Genomic DNA, 13458 nt, shown 5'->3' on the forward strand with positions numbered 1-13458 from the left:
CCTACCGCCGGTTCAGGTCACCAGCAGCTGCAGATGCTTTCCTTCAGAAGACTTAGGAATCGGTTTCCCCGGCAGGAAAGCCATTGTGTGAAAAATTTGCATATTTTCGGTTTTCATAAAGGTGAACTGCTTTGCTATGTATAGGTTTGATTATTAAATGACTTCACCTAACGTCAGTATTGTGCCAGGCTATACTCCACGAGTCAGAGAAAATTCGCAAGTTTTACACACAACCCTGTTTCCAAGGGCTAAAAATCACCTGGTAATATTCATTAGCAACCCTGGGCAGAACAACACTAACGCTCTCGATCTCTCACGTGTTTTACCCATCTACACCCTCAAAGGAAAAAAAAAAAAATAGTATACGTCTGTGAAAGTTCAGAAAAATGATTCAAGTAATTTATACGTGGAATAACAGTGCCACCTTATGATAAATTCATGTCCTTACACTTGTCTGGTTTACTTCCACAGCTTGCCTCGGGATGTGCTCCGGTATGTAAATACCCAGAATTTAAGCGGGACTGCTCCTGTGAAAAAAGACACACGCTTGCTTAACTCGCAGGATCCCGTTCCCAAAGAGTCAAGAACATTCATTCTAAGGTAACATGCAATGTTTTCATGTATATATTTGCGTCTCAGAAAAGATTATATGAATTATCTTAATCAAGAAAGTAGGTATTTTACAGCATCAAGCCAGGTTCAGGCAATTAAAAAAAAATTAATATTGTGAAGGAGAGGGCAATATTTTCAATTCCTTTCCTCTCTTTCCCGCTTCATCTATATTTGTCACAAAAAAAAAACCCCAACAAAAAAAAGCCAACTAAAAACCCCATGCATTTTAGACACCTATTTAGGAAAAAAAAATTGTAAAATGTTCATGAGGCATCATTTTTCTCCTGGCCGTCTGCAAGTGGTGAAAGCTGGCGGGGGGAGAACGACAGCCCGCCCCCCCCCCGCGCCACCGGGGCCCTCAGCGGCCCCGCCTTACCGCCGGGCGGGCTGTGCCAGTGCGCAGGCGCGGCCCTGGGGCCGGTGCCAGGCGCGGGCCGCGCGCGCCGCCCCGCCCTCCCCGCGTGGCGGTAGAGGTAGCGGCAGCGTCATGGGGGACACGCTGGAGGAGCCGTGGTGGGAGACTCCGTCCGGAGCAGGCAGCAGTCCAGGTACTCGTCTCTTGGAGCTCGCTTCTCACGCTGGCCTTGAAACAGTCTTCCTGAGGGCCAGCCCTCTCTTCCCCGGCCCTCATTCTTCCTTTTCGTTTATTTCGTTTTCCCCCTCCCTTTAGCCCCCCACCTTTCCCTTCTCCGGTTGTAATTTACTTCTGGTTTTCCTTTCTCGCTTTTTCTTGCTGTGCCTGCTTTTCCCTGTTTGGTACCGATGGCGGTTTTGCTGTAAACAAAATCTCCGCAGCCAGGTGAGGTCTAATCTCTGATCCCTCAGACCCAGGATAGTTAGAGGATGAAGCGGCAAACGAAAATATCAGTACTTAAGTAACAACAGGAACCCACTCAACAAAAATACCTTTAAGCGAATTTTAAAAAGCGGGGTGGGCCGGGGGGGGAGAGGAAGAAAACCGCTTGCTGATTTCAGAGCTCAGCTGTCCCCTGCATTCATTTAGTTTCTAAACTGTTTTCTTCCAAACCGAGTTTCTTTGATGAAAGGACGTTGCATAATGCGTGTTGATTGTCGTTACCGACGTGAAGTTACTTACAGCTTTTAAAGGCCTTGGAAACAGTAAATCCATACTAGAGCCTTTGGAGGGAAAAATATCTGTGGTACTTGAAAAGCATCACCCATGTGCTCGTTGGGGTGTCTCACATCACCTTTGCCATGCGTTATTGTAAAAGGGCAGGAGTTAAACAGCTTTTCTCCAGCCGTTGCTCTTTGGAGTATGGTACTATGGTTGATTTGTCTCTTTTCCTGATGATTATAATATCTGGCCCCTATACTTGGCTTTTGCATCTGTAATGTTGAGGTTCAGTGTGGAAATTTAGGTAGATCTAGGCAACTAAAATGCCTTAAGACTTTATAGTGTCCTATTTGATTGATTTTCTTTTTTAATTTATTTTTTTAATATAATATTGGTAAGAGTTGGGAGTTATTGGGAGTTATCTGCACCTCTGGGAAAATTCCAGATCTTCCAGTGTCTTGACAAGGGTTGCTTGTTTCCTGTGAAAAGGTACTTGGAGAATAGTTTGAGAGGGATCAATAGAAAAATTGTATTTATGTAATAAAGAGGGGTCACAAGCCCTTATAAGGCTCCTGAGCATTCAATTTTTATTTTTAGTCTCATGTAGGTTCCTTAAGCAGTTTCAGTTCCTATGGTAAATGCTCTTCATCAGGAATTTTTCATTCAAGAGTCTTAAATATCTTAAGAGCCTATGCCAACCAGGTTTCATTTGGGGTGGGTGGTAAGCTGATTTCTGTAACATTTGCAGCTTTCCTTTAGAAACTGGATGCAAAGCAGGACTTGGATGATAAACTTTTGACATGATGGATAAACCGACTGACTTTGCGATGAGACTGTGAATCACAACTCTTCCGGTTAAGTGAAACTCCTTGGGATTTTTGCAGTTGCATTGTTGAGCTACTAAAATAGTTCAGGTGGGAAGTAGCCTCTGGAGGTGTCTAATCTAGCCCTGTGCTAGAAGCACTATATGCATTTTACTCCAAGAACATTCTTTGAATGTGTTACCAGTAATGATTACAGGTGGGTGTTGTGCAAACCATGTACTCTGCTGTCCATATCCCACCTTTGTAAACTTATGTGGAGCCTGTTGTTGTATTAAGTTGACGCAAGCCGTCAATGAAGTAAGAATAACATCTGTTACTTTTATTTTGTGTAGCTATTTTTCACGTACAACAGATGTAAAATCAAAGGTTAATTTGTACCACATCTTATGGATACTGTAAAATGCTTTACAATCAGTTGGCATGAAATAGGAAATCAGGGTTTACAATGTACAGTGTAAGCAGCAATACAAGAAAATAATTGCCTATTAGCGAGCACTTTTGACAGACTTGATCAAGTTTATTTCTGTGAAACATCAGGTTTCATTAAAAAAAATGTTTACTATCCAACTTCATTTGCTGACCTATTTTAGAAAAGCATCTCTGCCACAGCTGTAGATGCAAAGCAGAAGTATTCAAAATGTACTTTTTAAATACTGATCTTTTGCCAAGTCCTTTAGCCCTAGAATAAGTCCTGACCAATGGAATATTCTTCATAATAACTCAGCCCTCAAAAGTGTCTTAGATTTTAGCAACTTGTAGTTACAAGAGGCTACTCTTCTGAGACTGTGCCTCTGTAGATGCTACTACATATGAAGTGGATGAAAGGTGTTCAGACTGACTTGAAGGGTATGAAAACACAAAATATATATCCTAGTATACGGATATATAAGTAGTTCTTAATTTGCTTTTGGCCACATCATTGGAAATCATTATTTTAGAAGCCATAATAAAGATTAAAGGTATTACTGTCACTTTGAGACATGAATGTTTACCCTGCTGCAGGTGGCTTATAAATGTAAAAAAAACCCCAAAGCCAAAACCGACAAAAAAAACCCTGGAGGGATTAGCCATCTATTTACCTTGTCACACTACACAAACGAAAGAATCTTGCCCAATAACTTCTTCAGCAAACCTTTAACTTTGAGAGGATATTTGTGGAGAGAGTGGTTAGGGGTCATTGTCTACTCATCAGTGTTGTTTAGTGTTACCCGTGTCCCAAGTCATTTAACTGCAGGGCTTCCTTCCCTCCCTTTTTTCAGTTCATGTCACAACTATGTCTGGTCTTGAACATGATTTTTATATTGCATTCAGAACTATGAAGGAGAGGATAAGGAATACTAAGGAGTTTGTTTAGTACTGGTGAAAGACACCAACTTTTTCTTCTTCTCTCCATGAACAGAAAGAGCACTTCTCACTATAAATGTTCGTATCTTGCCTGTAGCCAGCATGCCACATCTCCCGAGCAGTTTGAGGGAGAAGGATGGACTTCTATTTTTCAGAAATTCTTCCAGTTTCCTCCTTTTATGTTACCACTCCTTGTCTTTCATTCTCCATGCTTTCTTTGTCTCCCTTAATCCCTTAAGAGTGTAGTATCCCCCTTTGTCTGTTTATTTAGATCCTTAAGTAAGAGCTTATGTGGACCATATCCCTCATAGGTAGAAATTAATTGTGTCATCCCAAGACAGGTGCAAAAGACAGGGAACCTCTTCTATGTCAGCAGTACAAATAGGTGAGAAGTATAATATGGTACCATGGAGGATGATTTGACAGTACTTGTGGGGTCCTTTGTGGGCTCTAAAGCAAAGGATGCTATTGCAGTAATTAATTTCTTTTGCCAGAGGTTTTCTCTTCTTTCTGTAGACTGGCAATAAATGGTGCTGAATAGCATCAATATGTAATACATGATTTGAACTACTGAGAAGCAGACTGTTCATTGTAGTGCATTCAGTAGGAGTTTTGTTGTTTGATCAGAGCTGAGATCTGTTGGTGGACCCGTGTATAGAGAGTATCTTTTTTTTTTTTTGACTAATCCATGAGTTGCTGTCCCTTCTGATGAAACTTGTTCTTGTACTGAAGATCTCTCCAATAAGCATGCCAAGTTGACAGCTCTGTTTTGAAATTTGTGTTTCTTTGTGTTTACATACACTCGTTCTGCAAGCTGCAGAACAAATAATGGTGTGCTTCTGTGAACTTTACTTGGATCTGAGCGTACATGACATGGAGCCTCAGAACTTTATAGTTACCTGCAGATTAGTGAACAAAATTTGAAGCTGCCTCTTTTTAATATGGAAGAGTCATTCTTTAATTTCTGCGTTTTGACACAAGTGTGTCTTGTAGGACACAAGCTGAAACAATTTTTCAGTAGACTGATCTTTTTAAACTTTTCAGTTTTTTTAAGTACTCCTAGAGAATTTCCTGTAGAGCTGTTGAGGGAGGTGTAAGTTTCTGTTGTGGGTTTGCAAAAATAGTCACGCAGCCGTGCTAATGTGTTGTACTGTCTCAGTAGTTAGGTTAAACTTTTAGCTGTGAAATAAAAGGGAAAAAATCGGGTAACTGAATGCATCGAAATCTCTCCTTGCTTCAGCAAAAGGATCACGATTCTGGCTATGGCACTGTGATCACCACCAGCTTTTGCTTTATTTAGGAATTAGGATTTGGCAGTTCTTAAAGAAAGACCTATGTGAAAGGAGTTTTCCCACAAATTATCAGTTGAGCCATTTAGACTGTTGGAATGCACTCTGTTAGGGGAAGAAGAATGAGGGAGACATTAATACCAGGGAAATAAATTAATTTTTATATTCTAAAACAGTAACTCATGTTAGTCAGTATTACAGGATTCCTGGAGGGGTGGGGAGGGGTGTCCTTACAGTGATAGTGTCTTGTTAGTTTTACATTTCTAAAGTGGAAGAGTGAGAAATGTTCTCGTCAGAGCAGCAATTGCTATTTTTCAGAAAATTGAAAACAACAAACCTGGAGTCTCTTCTAATGTTTTTAATTTTTTTTGTGTGTGTGTGTGTTGGCTGAAAAGGAAACTTTGAGTGAATTTTAAGTCTTTTAAAGAAGTTAACGCTTTAAGAAAAGCGAAAAGGCAAATTCTCTCATGGATGAACTAGAACTACTTGTGCAAAGAGTTAGTTTGGTTAAAAAAACTTCACTAAGAGTTATGAATGCATTTATTTGAATGTGAGCAGTTGAAAAGAAGGGCAAAATTTTGGAGGAATGCTAGAACAGAATTGCGCTTCTGTGTAAGTCACAACTTATGTTAAGCTTGACACAAATTTTGAGCAGTTCCAAAATACTGTTTAAGTGAACTGAAATTGAAATACTATAGTCCAAATAAAATGGCAAAAGTTTATACAGATAATATAAACAATTTCCATCTCAGTTCTTGCATCTATTTTCCTGAGATAATGTCTGCACAAATGTGAGTGGGGATAGTCACACTAGTTAACTCATTGAGGAGAGAATTGTTCATCTTCAAATCATGCTTTTAAAGTGATGCTTGGCACAACAAGGAGCTCTGCATTTCTTTCAGTTCTATGCATTATAAAAGAGCAGATTTCTCTTTATTCTGTCTTTACTACTGAACATAAGATATGCATACTGAAACACTTCTTGACTAGACCAACTTTGAAAAGAAAACGGCACCTCCTTCAACCCCTCTTCATTTGATTGACCATATGTTTTTATAAATCTACTGAGACAACATTAGTATTGTTATTTGTGGAACACATCAAAACTGAATTTATAGTAGAAACTTAATTGCATCTCATGTCCTTCTCTACTGTGAGGGCCAAATTCTGGAATTACACCAGAAAAGTGGGAGCAGAGCTTGGTCCCTGCAGATGTGCAGTTACCTTTGGCTCCTAAGAATTTGACTGTGATTGGTGACTATTGATGTGCTGACCACGTGGATGGTTTCAGACTTTTCCCCAATGGAGACAACTACTGTTGAGATTCAGATTGCTTAAATCCATTTTAGTGTCATAGATCACAGAAAATTATTTACCTTCTCCCTCCACTTTGAAGGCAGGTTTTAGACACAGTCCTTATAATGCGTAGCTTTCCAGAACTGCTGTCTTGGAGAGGTTTGTTGAAATGTCCGGCAGGAATTTTGACAGGTACTTTGGTTGTGCTTGCAGTCTTTGGTTTGGGGATCCGAGTTGGAATTGAACGACGGAACGCATCAGTAATCTTGAAATAAACCGAGAAAATAAGTCATACATTTGGGCGGAGAGATGGATTGTATATTTAGCTCGTCAGTGTCTTTTCCACTTCATGAAACTAAACGCATTGCTCTTAGGACTGTTTGTCTGAACTTCCTTTCTCTCCTTGGTAATGAGAGTGTAGCTTTGTATTTAACTTATCTACTTGATTGGTGAATATCAAAGAATTTGAATGGATTGAAATCCAGAGTGTTAATAAGAGGGGTTTCCTGTCAGCCTGCCGACTAGGGCAGCAGCCCTAGGGGCTGAGTGATGCAGTGCAAAGGCTGTGAACTGTGTGACTTCTCCGAGTGAATAATCAGAGAACTTCCACATGCAGAAGCAAATCTTGATTCAGTCCTGAGTAGCAGGCGGTACCTAGCTCATACTTTACTGTGAGAGATCATTCTTTGAAAGTGACCACAGTGTACACAAAATGAATGTATTTGTAAGAGAGAACTGCCCCTCCAGAACCCATCATAGTCATATTTAATTGCAGAGAAGTAACTAAACAAAAATAAAAAGTGGTGAAGACCTGTAAAGGCAAGGAGATTGTTTGAAAGGTACCATATCTGAAATTAGGGTTAAACATGTAGTACCTATCAGAAAGGCTTTTTACATCACAAGTCTTTTTATATACCTTTTATGGTTGAGCAACACAGTAAAAGAAATTTACTGAAGTTTTTTTAAAAAACCTAAAATGGAAATGGTGTTCAAACTTGGACAATAGAAAACAGCATCGAGACTCTGATGAATTAAGTATGAATAAGAATGAGCTAGATAAAAAGAAGTTTTGAGAAACAACTTCCTAGTAGCCATAAAAGTCTGCCTGGAATAAGTATTTCTTTAAAAAGAAAGTATCAGAATTCAAAAGCCTGCCATTTGGCTGTAGATAATCATACATGACAGGAGTTCTCAAAAGGATAAAGCTGAGCCAACATCAGATCATTGCATGTGCTCAGATGGAGGAATTTGGGGAAAGTTTGCACATCGCAGACATGCTTAATGGATCATGAGTCAGGAAAAAAATCAACCTGGGTTAATTGAAGTTTGAGAACAAAGAGATAGAAAGAATAGTAATGATCCCCCAGAACGATGTGGTATTTTCCCAAGAGTTCTGAAGGAGATGTTTTAAATTTCTGAATCCTTGTAGTGATGTGCAGTCTGCCACTGAAATTGCTGGTGATGCTAGAGACGTGGGATGCCACTATTAGAGTAAAGCTTCGTGGAAGATTTGTAAGTATAACTGCTGAACTGATCAAACTGTAGAAATGACAATAAGAAATAGCATGTACACCCACATGGTTACTAATTTTGTGGTGGGAAGACATCCACACTTCTTTTTGAGGATAATATTCAAGAATGCGTTAGTCAGATATTGTTATATGGTATCAGATTGTCTAACAATGAACTAGGCAGTGTCTGTGAATGTTCCAAGGCACTGGAACTGTTAAATTGTCAGTACTGTTGAATTGTTTGAGTGGTCCACAACCCGGATCTAACTCTGGAACAATTCTGAGGCATAGTGTGAGAGTTAGCCCAGGGGAGCGTTCATTTTGAGTAGGTAGTTTGTATATGGCTAGGCTGTTTTGGAGGCTTAGGAAGTTTCTTGCAGTTTGGGTTGACCTGTGTCTTAGACACAAGTGCCTTTAACTTACTATTCTAGATGTGACCATGTTATATTATGATTTTTCAAAAAAATGTGATAGTGGTCTCTAACAAGAGAATCTTGGGAGACCAAAGTTTCTGTGGAAAAAGAAGGAAAATTCTCACGGTTAAAAAGTGGCAAGTGGATAGGAAGTTGAGGACGTAGTAAGTTTTCATAGTATAGTGGAGATACCATCTGAGCCTCATAGACACTTGTCTGTCAGTTCAGTGTTAACAAATGAAAAATAATGTATGTAGGGAAAAGTAGTTCGCATACAGTAGTAAATGACATCTGTTGTCACTCAGAATGCAGATCCTGGAGTCACTGTAAATGGTCGTCATGGCTTAGCAACTGGCAATTGTCAAATAGGTAACAGGCAGGTTAGGAATTATTAGGAAAAGAATAATAAGAAAACAAAGCCCATCATTTTTTAGTGTATAAATCCAAACCATGCCTACATTGTGAATGTTTTGCAGAGTTTTGTCCAAACAGCTCAGGAAAGGGTATGGCAAAATGCAGAAAAAGTTGGCAAAGACAATCAGTTATGGAATGGCTTCTGCATGAAGATTAACAACATAATAACATGCTTAAGAGGGCATCCACTGAAGGATGGGTTAAAGATAAGTAAAAAGCGTTTTCCCTTGTCAGTGAGCTACAAAACTCATTGGGACAGGCAGTTTTTGAGGTAATGATATAAATTGGTTTGGAGAGAGTTTAGACTGATTCATGGCATCTGTCAAAGACTGCTAAACACAAGGACGTGATGTAGATTTCAGCTGTGGATAGCTGTAAGTTGTAGACTGCTAGAGACTGGGTTTATTACTCTGCTTGGTCCTTAACAGTTTTTTCATGAGCATTTTCTGCTGGTCACTGCCAAAGATGAGATACATAGATCTTGGGTCTGAATGTGTATAACTTGTTTCATGTTTTTATTTTCAAGATTAGAAAGTTTCAATTTGCAGCTTTTTTTTTTTTTTTTTAATACATTGAGAAAGGAAAGAGTTTGGCTTTGAAAGTGAGTGAGGAAAAAGGAGATGCATTTCTTTGCTCTGTTCCTTGAAGATTTTACCTCTAGGTGGCAGCAGAGGTTTTCTTTTGTACTGTATCCCAGTGTTTTCACTAAAAACGGACTGAAACTTGTTGTTAAATGCTGAATAAAAAAAAAAAATTAACATGCATTTTCATGGTAGTCTTCAATTTTAGCACTTGTATTGTTAGTATGCCGGGAAAAAAAAAACAAACCACAAAATCCAAACCAAAAAGCATTTTGCTTCAGTTATCAAAGGCACCGTGTTAAGAAAGAAGGGGTTGATATTGGAGAGGATAATTGTGTTACTGCTATATGGCTTTGAGTACTGAGTTGGAACAGTTTGCCTTCTGACTGTGTGGTATGGCCTCGTAGATGAGGCACAATATTGAGAATAAAACTTTTGGGTGGGCTATTCCTAGCAGTGCTACTGTCTGATGTAAATTTAGAGGTGATATAAAACATGCCTCGGTTTCTTAACTATACAAAGAATTAAATTAGCCATGACTTGCTAAGCATATTGAGATGAATAGATAAAAATATTTATGTAAAGTCTTGCATGCTAAGGTGTGATTGTAGCTTTAAGAAGGAGTTGTGGGTTTGTTTGGGTTTTTTTGGTTTGGGTTTTTTTTTTTTGAGAAGTGTTCCAGTTCAGAGATTCCAAGGGGTACAAAGTGGTTGGAGGATTCTGTCTGTAGTTGATTGAACAGCAGTTTTAGTGCTTCAAGAAGGTAGTTGTAGGCCTAGATTTTTACAGGTCTTGTGCATCTAACTGGTATTCAGGCTCTAAGGTCTTACTAAATCAGTGGGAAGTTAGGTGTGAAAATACCCCTGTGCTCTGGCCTATGGTTTGCGCCAGCTTCCAGCTCATTAAAACCACCATTTACAATATAGCCTTCTGAGCTGTCAGATTTTGTTTCAAGCAAAAACTTTTGGGTGATTCAAAATGATGTTCTGTTTTGCAGTTCTGAATGACAGTATTGAATACATCTAAATTATTATCACATAGTGCTGAGAGTTGCATTATAACTGATGACTTTGTCAAGGTTTAGTCTGCTTACAGTGTTTGTATTGCTTTCTTTTGTGTGTGTTACGTTTGCTTATATCCACAGTAACTGAATTGGTGAAATTTCTGGCATAGGCTCAAACTTGAGAATAACAGCTGTATTATAGGGCTTTTTTCATGTGCAAATAAACTATACCAGTTAAGTTTCTGTGCCAGGACTACTAAACTTGTGCTTCAGTGATTGTACCAATCTAACTGTATAGCACTAACTTTGATCGTAGGCAGGGATTTAACAAACTGTCCATCCAGTTCTCTTGTTCCTCATTTAGCACTTAAAAATTGTTTTCTTTTTCATCATTGCTGTTACAATTTCTAGAGATGAAAGGCTGAATAACTTAAATTTAAGGAAAACGGTTGTTGACACTTCACTTTTTAAATTTAATTACATGTGTAGCTAGATCAAGGACTCAACTTGGTTTATTTTTTAAAACTTGGTACTCAACAAAAGCATGAATCTTGGATATGAGTTGTAAAAGAACATTTTGGGTCAGTTGACTAGATCAATGCTTAAGCTGCTGTAAGATGTACCTGTAAAGAGGGAATGGCATTATCATAGAATTGTTTAGGTTGGAAAAGACCTTTAAGATCATCAAGTCCAACCGTTAACCTAGCACTGCCAAGTCCACCTCTAAACCATGTCCCCAAATGCTACAATGTGGGAATTGTCTGGAAAGTACTTGGAAGTAACTGTATATCAAATTCTGCATTGGTTTAGTTGTATGTGTACTGAAAATTCTTGTGCAATCCTCTGGGTTCTTTCCGCACTACCTAGTGTAGGGGCATGTAAGCAGATACATTGGCTATGGCATGCTGGTGTGTTGGGATGTCCATTTTGGTTTTTTGGGCAGACTTGAATGACTAAAAAAAACCCCTATATATAGATTTTGGTGGGCTTTTTCAATTTGATTTTTAACTCTTACCTGTGTATAAGAAGTCTGTGTGCACACCAAGAATCTCTTCAAATGTATGCCCCCTGTCTAGCAATGTTTTCTCCCTCAAGATGAATGGTTTTCAGTCTCCCCCATTCTTTTTTTGACACACATATGTATTCTGAATTTGCTGGCTCTGTGTTCATCATTGCTGTTTTGTTGTGGCTCCTTGAGTTCCCATTTGTAGGCCAATTCTATATTTGCTGTCTTTCCAAGTGACAGAAGAGGAAATAAGATATGTTTGTCTGTCAAAAACCAAACTCAGCTGCCTTTCATGCTCTGGAGAGCCCTTGTGAATTCCCATCAGTGCTCTCAAAACACCCCTAGAAACGAAATGCTACCCAGGAGCTACCTATCTGAGTAGTTGTGCAGTTTCCCTTTACTTAATGTGTCTAAACACAGTTAAGTAAATATCAGCAAATAGTTACTGCATCGACAAAGACAACCAACCCCAAAGACATTAAACTAGATACATTTTTGAAATGAGAAGATTTGGTACGTCTGTCTGTAAATATAGCAGCATCATATTAGTTTAAGGTGTTAGACTCAGAAAATACCAAAGTTTTTGTCAGTAGTGCTTACAGTTGTAGAAATAAGCAGTTAAAGCTCATTTTCAAGGCAAGCAATGATCTAAGAATCAAGAAAACTGCAGTTTCATAAGGATCTTTTAACTTCCTCAGTTTTCAATTAACTTCTGAAGGGGAGGTCAATAGGAATTGGCAGGAGAAAGAGTGTTAGAGTGAGAACTCGCATGCAGCAGCTGTGTTAGTTGTTTCATAGTGAATGACAGTAGGTACCTCAGGGATGGGGACAAACACTCCACGGGTGACTATTGTGGAATTTTCACATGTGACTGTGAAAGTGGCCCTTCTTAACTTCAGCAAGTCAACTGTGAAAGCATGCTCTGAAATATCAGGATATATATTCCGTACACACTTTGGTTTTTTTTTTTTTTTTTTTTTTTTCCCCCATGGGCACAGAGGTAGCTTATCTGTTATTTATATGGGTCATAAGGTATTTTACCACAATACAATGCTTGCTTTCTGGGGAGTGAGCTAAGGCAAATGGGGGAAGGGGTGTCAAGGAGAGAAAATATGTCTGTTTCTGTACTGTTCTAGTAGTTCTCCTGCTTTTGGTCCTAATACTTCCCCCCTCCCGCCCCCCCCCCCCCCCGGAAGTATGATGTATGCTTTGCTTCCTGTTTGAACTGTATTCATTTAAATAGGGGGGGAGCATGTAGTATTTCTGCTGTAAGTCTTATTATTTACCTTTCTACAGTCATTGTAGAACTTGATCTAGGAGAAATAACTTTAGATAAGGTTCTTTCTCACTGCTTAAATTTTTAGTTTAAGAAATTTGAACATCAGAGAGTAGGTGGTGCTTAAGATCCTTTACACAGAAGTCCATGTATCTGTATGTGCATAAGCATGCCTGTTGCCAGACTTAAGTTTGTTCCTGGATGATTGAATGCAGTCCGAACGTAAGCCAGGTCTGCAAGTGAGAATGAGTTAAGATAAAGCGATAAACCTGAATATTCTCTTTGGTCTCCAAACAAGACAGCTTTGGCTGAAATTTCCAGTTAGGCCTCCTCAACTACACAGGGCATTCGGGTATTTCCTTTTCTTTCACTAGGTCCTGGTGTTTTCTAGGATTCCGGAGGGAAAATTCTCAGTTGCTCTGCATTTCCTTTTATGCAACCCACTTGTGTGCATGACTATATTGAGATGTATAAGCAGGAGCAGTATAAATAATCCTTATACTTACTAATGTTGGTAAGACCTTAGCCAGAGTATAGTCTGGCTTGGGGCACTGCATTGTCACACCATTATAAACAGCTCTGCAGAGGGAAAATGATTAGTAATGTGTACAGTTGTGGTACTTGAGCTATTAAGTGGGAGAGCAAAAACAAAACTGAGGAAAAGACATGATAATTGTCTTCTAATATGTGAAGAGTCTGTTGCAGAGAAAACAGTTTTCGAAGTCCAGTCTGTTATAGATTCCTGGGGTTACTGTGAAATTGTCATTGCAGAAGCTTTTTAGAACAGGATGAACCAGGCATTTGTTTGGAAGGG

The 13458-nt window shown here is 39.1% G+C and overlaps 2 protein-coding genes across 6 annotated transcripts in view; one reads left to right on the top strand and one right to left on the bottom strand.

Moving 5' to 3' along the window:
• Positions 1–1028: 1028 nt before the first annotated feature.
• The window catches only part of CMSS1 (cms1 ribosomal small subunit homolog), a 244276-nt gene continuing 231846 nt past the window's right edge, over positions 1029–13458 (top strand). Inside the window, exon 1 of one of the 2 annotated variants that reach the window (XM_052793850.1) lies at positions 1029–1160. In XM_052793850.1, the coding sequence (XP_052649810.1) occupies positions 1100–1160 (61 nt within the window). In that variant the 5' untranslated portion in view covers positions 1029–1099. The remainder of the gene's footprint in view (positions 1161–13458) is intronic. The other variant, XM_052793846.1, reaches the window with a different exon arrangement.
• The window catches only part of FILIP1L (filamin A interacting protein 1 like), a 159711-nt gene continuing 149062 nt past the window's right edge, over positions 2810–13458 (bottom strand). For 3 of the 4 annotated variants that reach the window (XM_052793839.1, XM_052793843.1, XM_052793844.1), the window contains 2 exons: positions 6521–6705; positions 2810–5249 (listed from right to left, as the gene is read on the bottom strand). In XM_052793839.1, the coding sequence (XP_052649799.1) occupies positions 5159–5249; positions 6521–6705 (276 nt within the window). In that variant the 3' untranslated portion in view covers positions 2810–5158. The remainder of the gene's footprint in view (positions 5250–6520; positions 6706–13458) is intronic. The other variant, XM_052793840.1, reaches the window with a different exon arrangement.

This window comes from Harpia harpyja, chromosome 8, assembly GCF_026419915.1.
Source record: "Harpia harpyja isolate bHarHar1 chromosome 8, bHarHar1 primary haplotype, whole genome shotgun sequence".
Lineage (NCBI taxonomy): Eukaryota > Metazoa > Chordata > Aves > Accipitriformes > Accipitridae > Harpia > Harpia harpyja.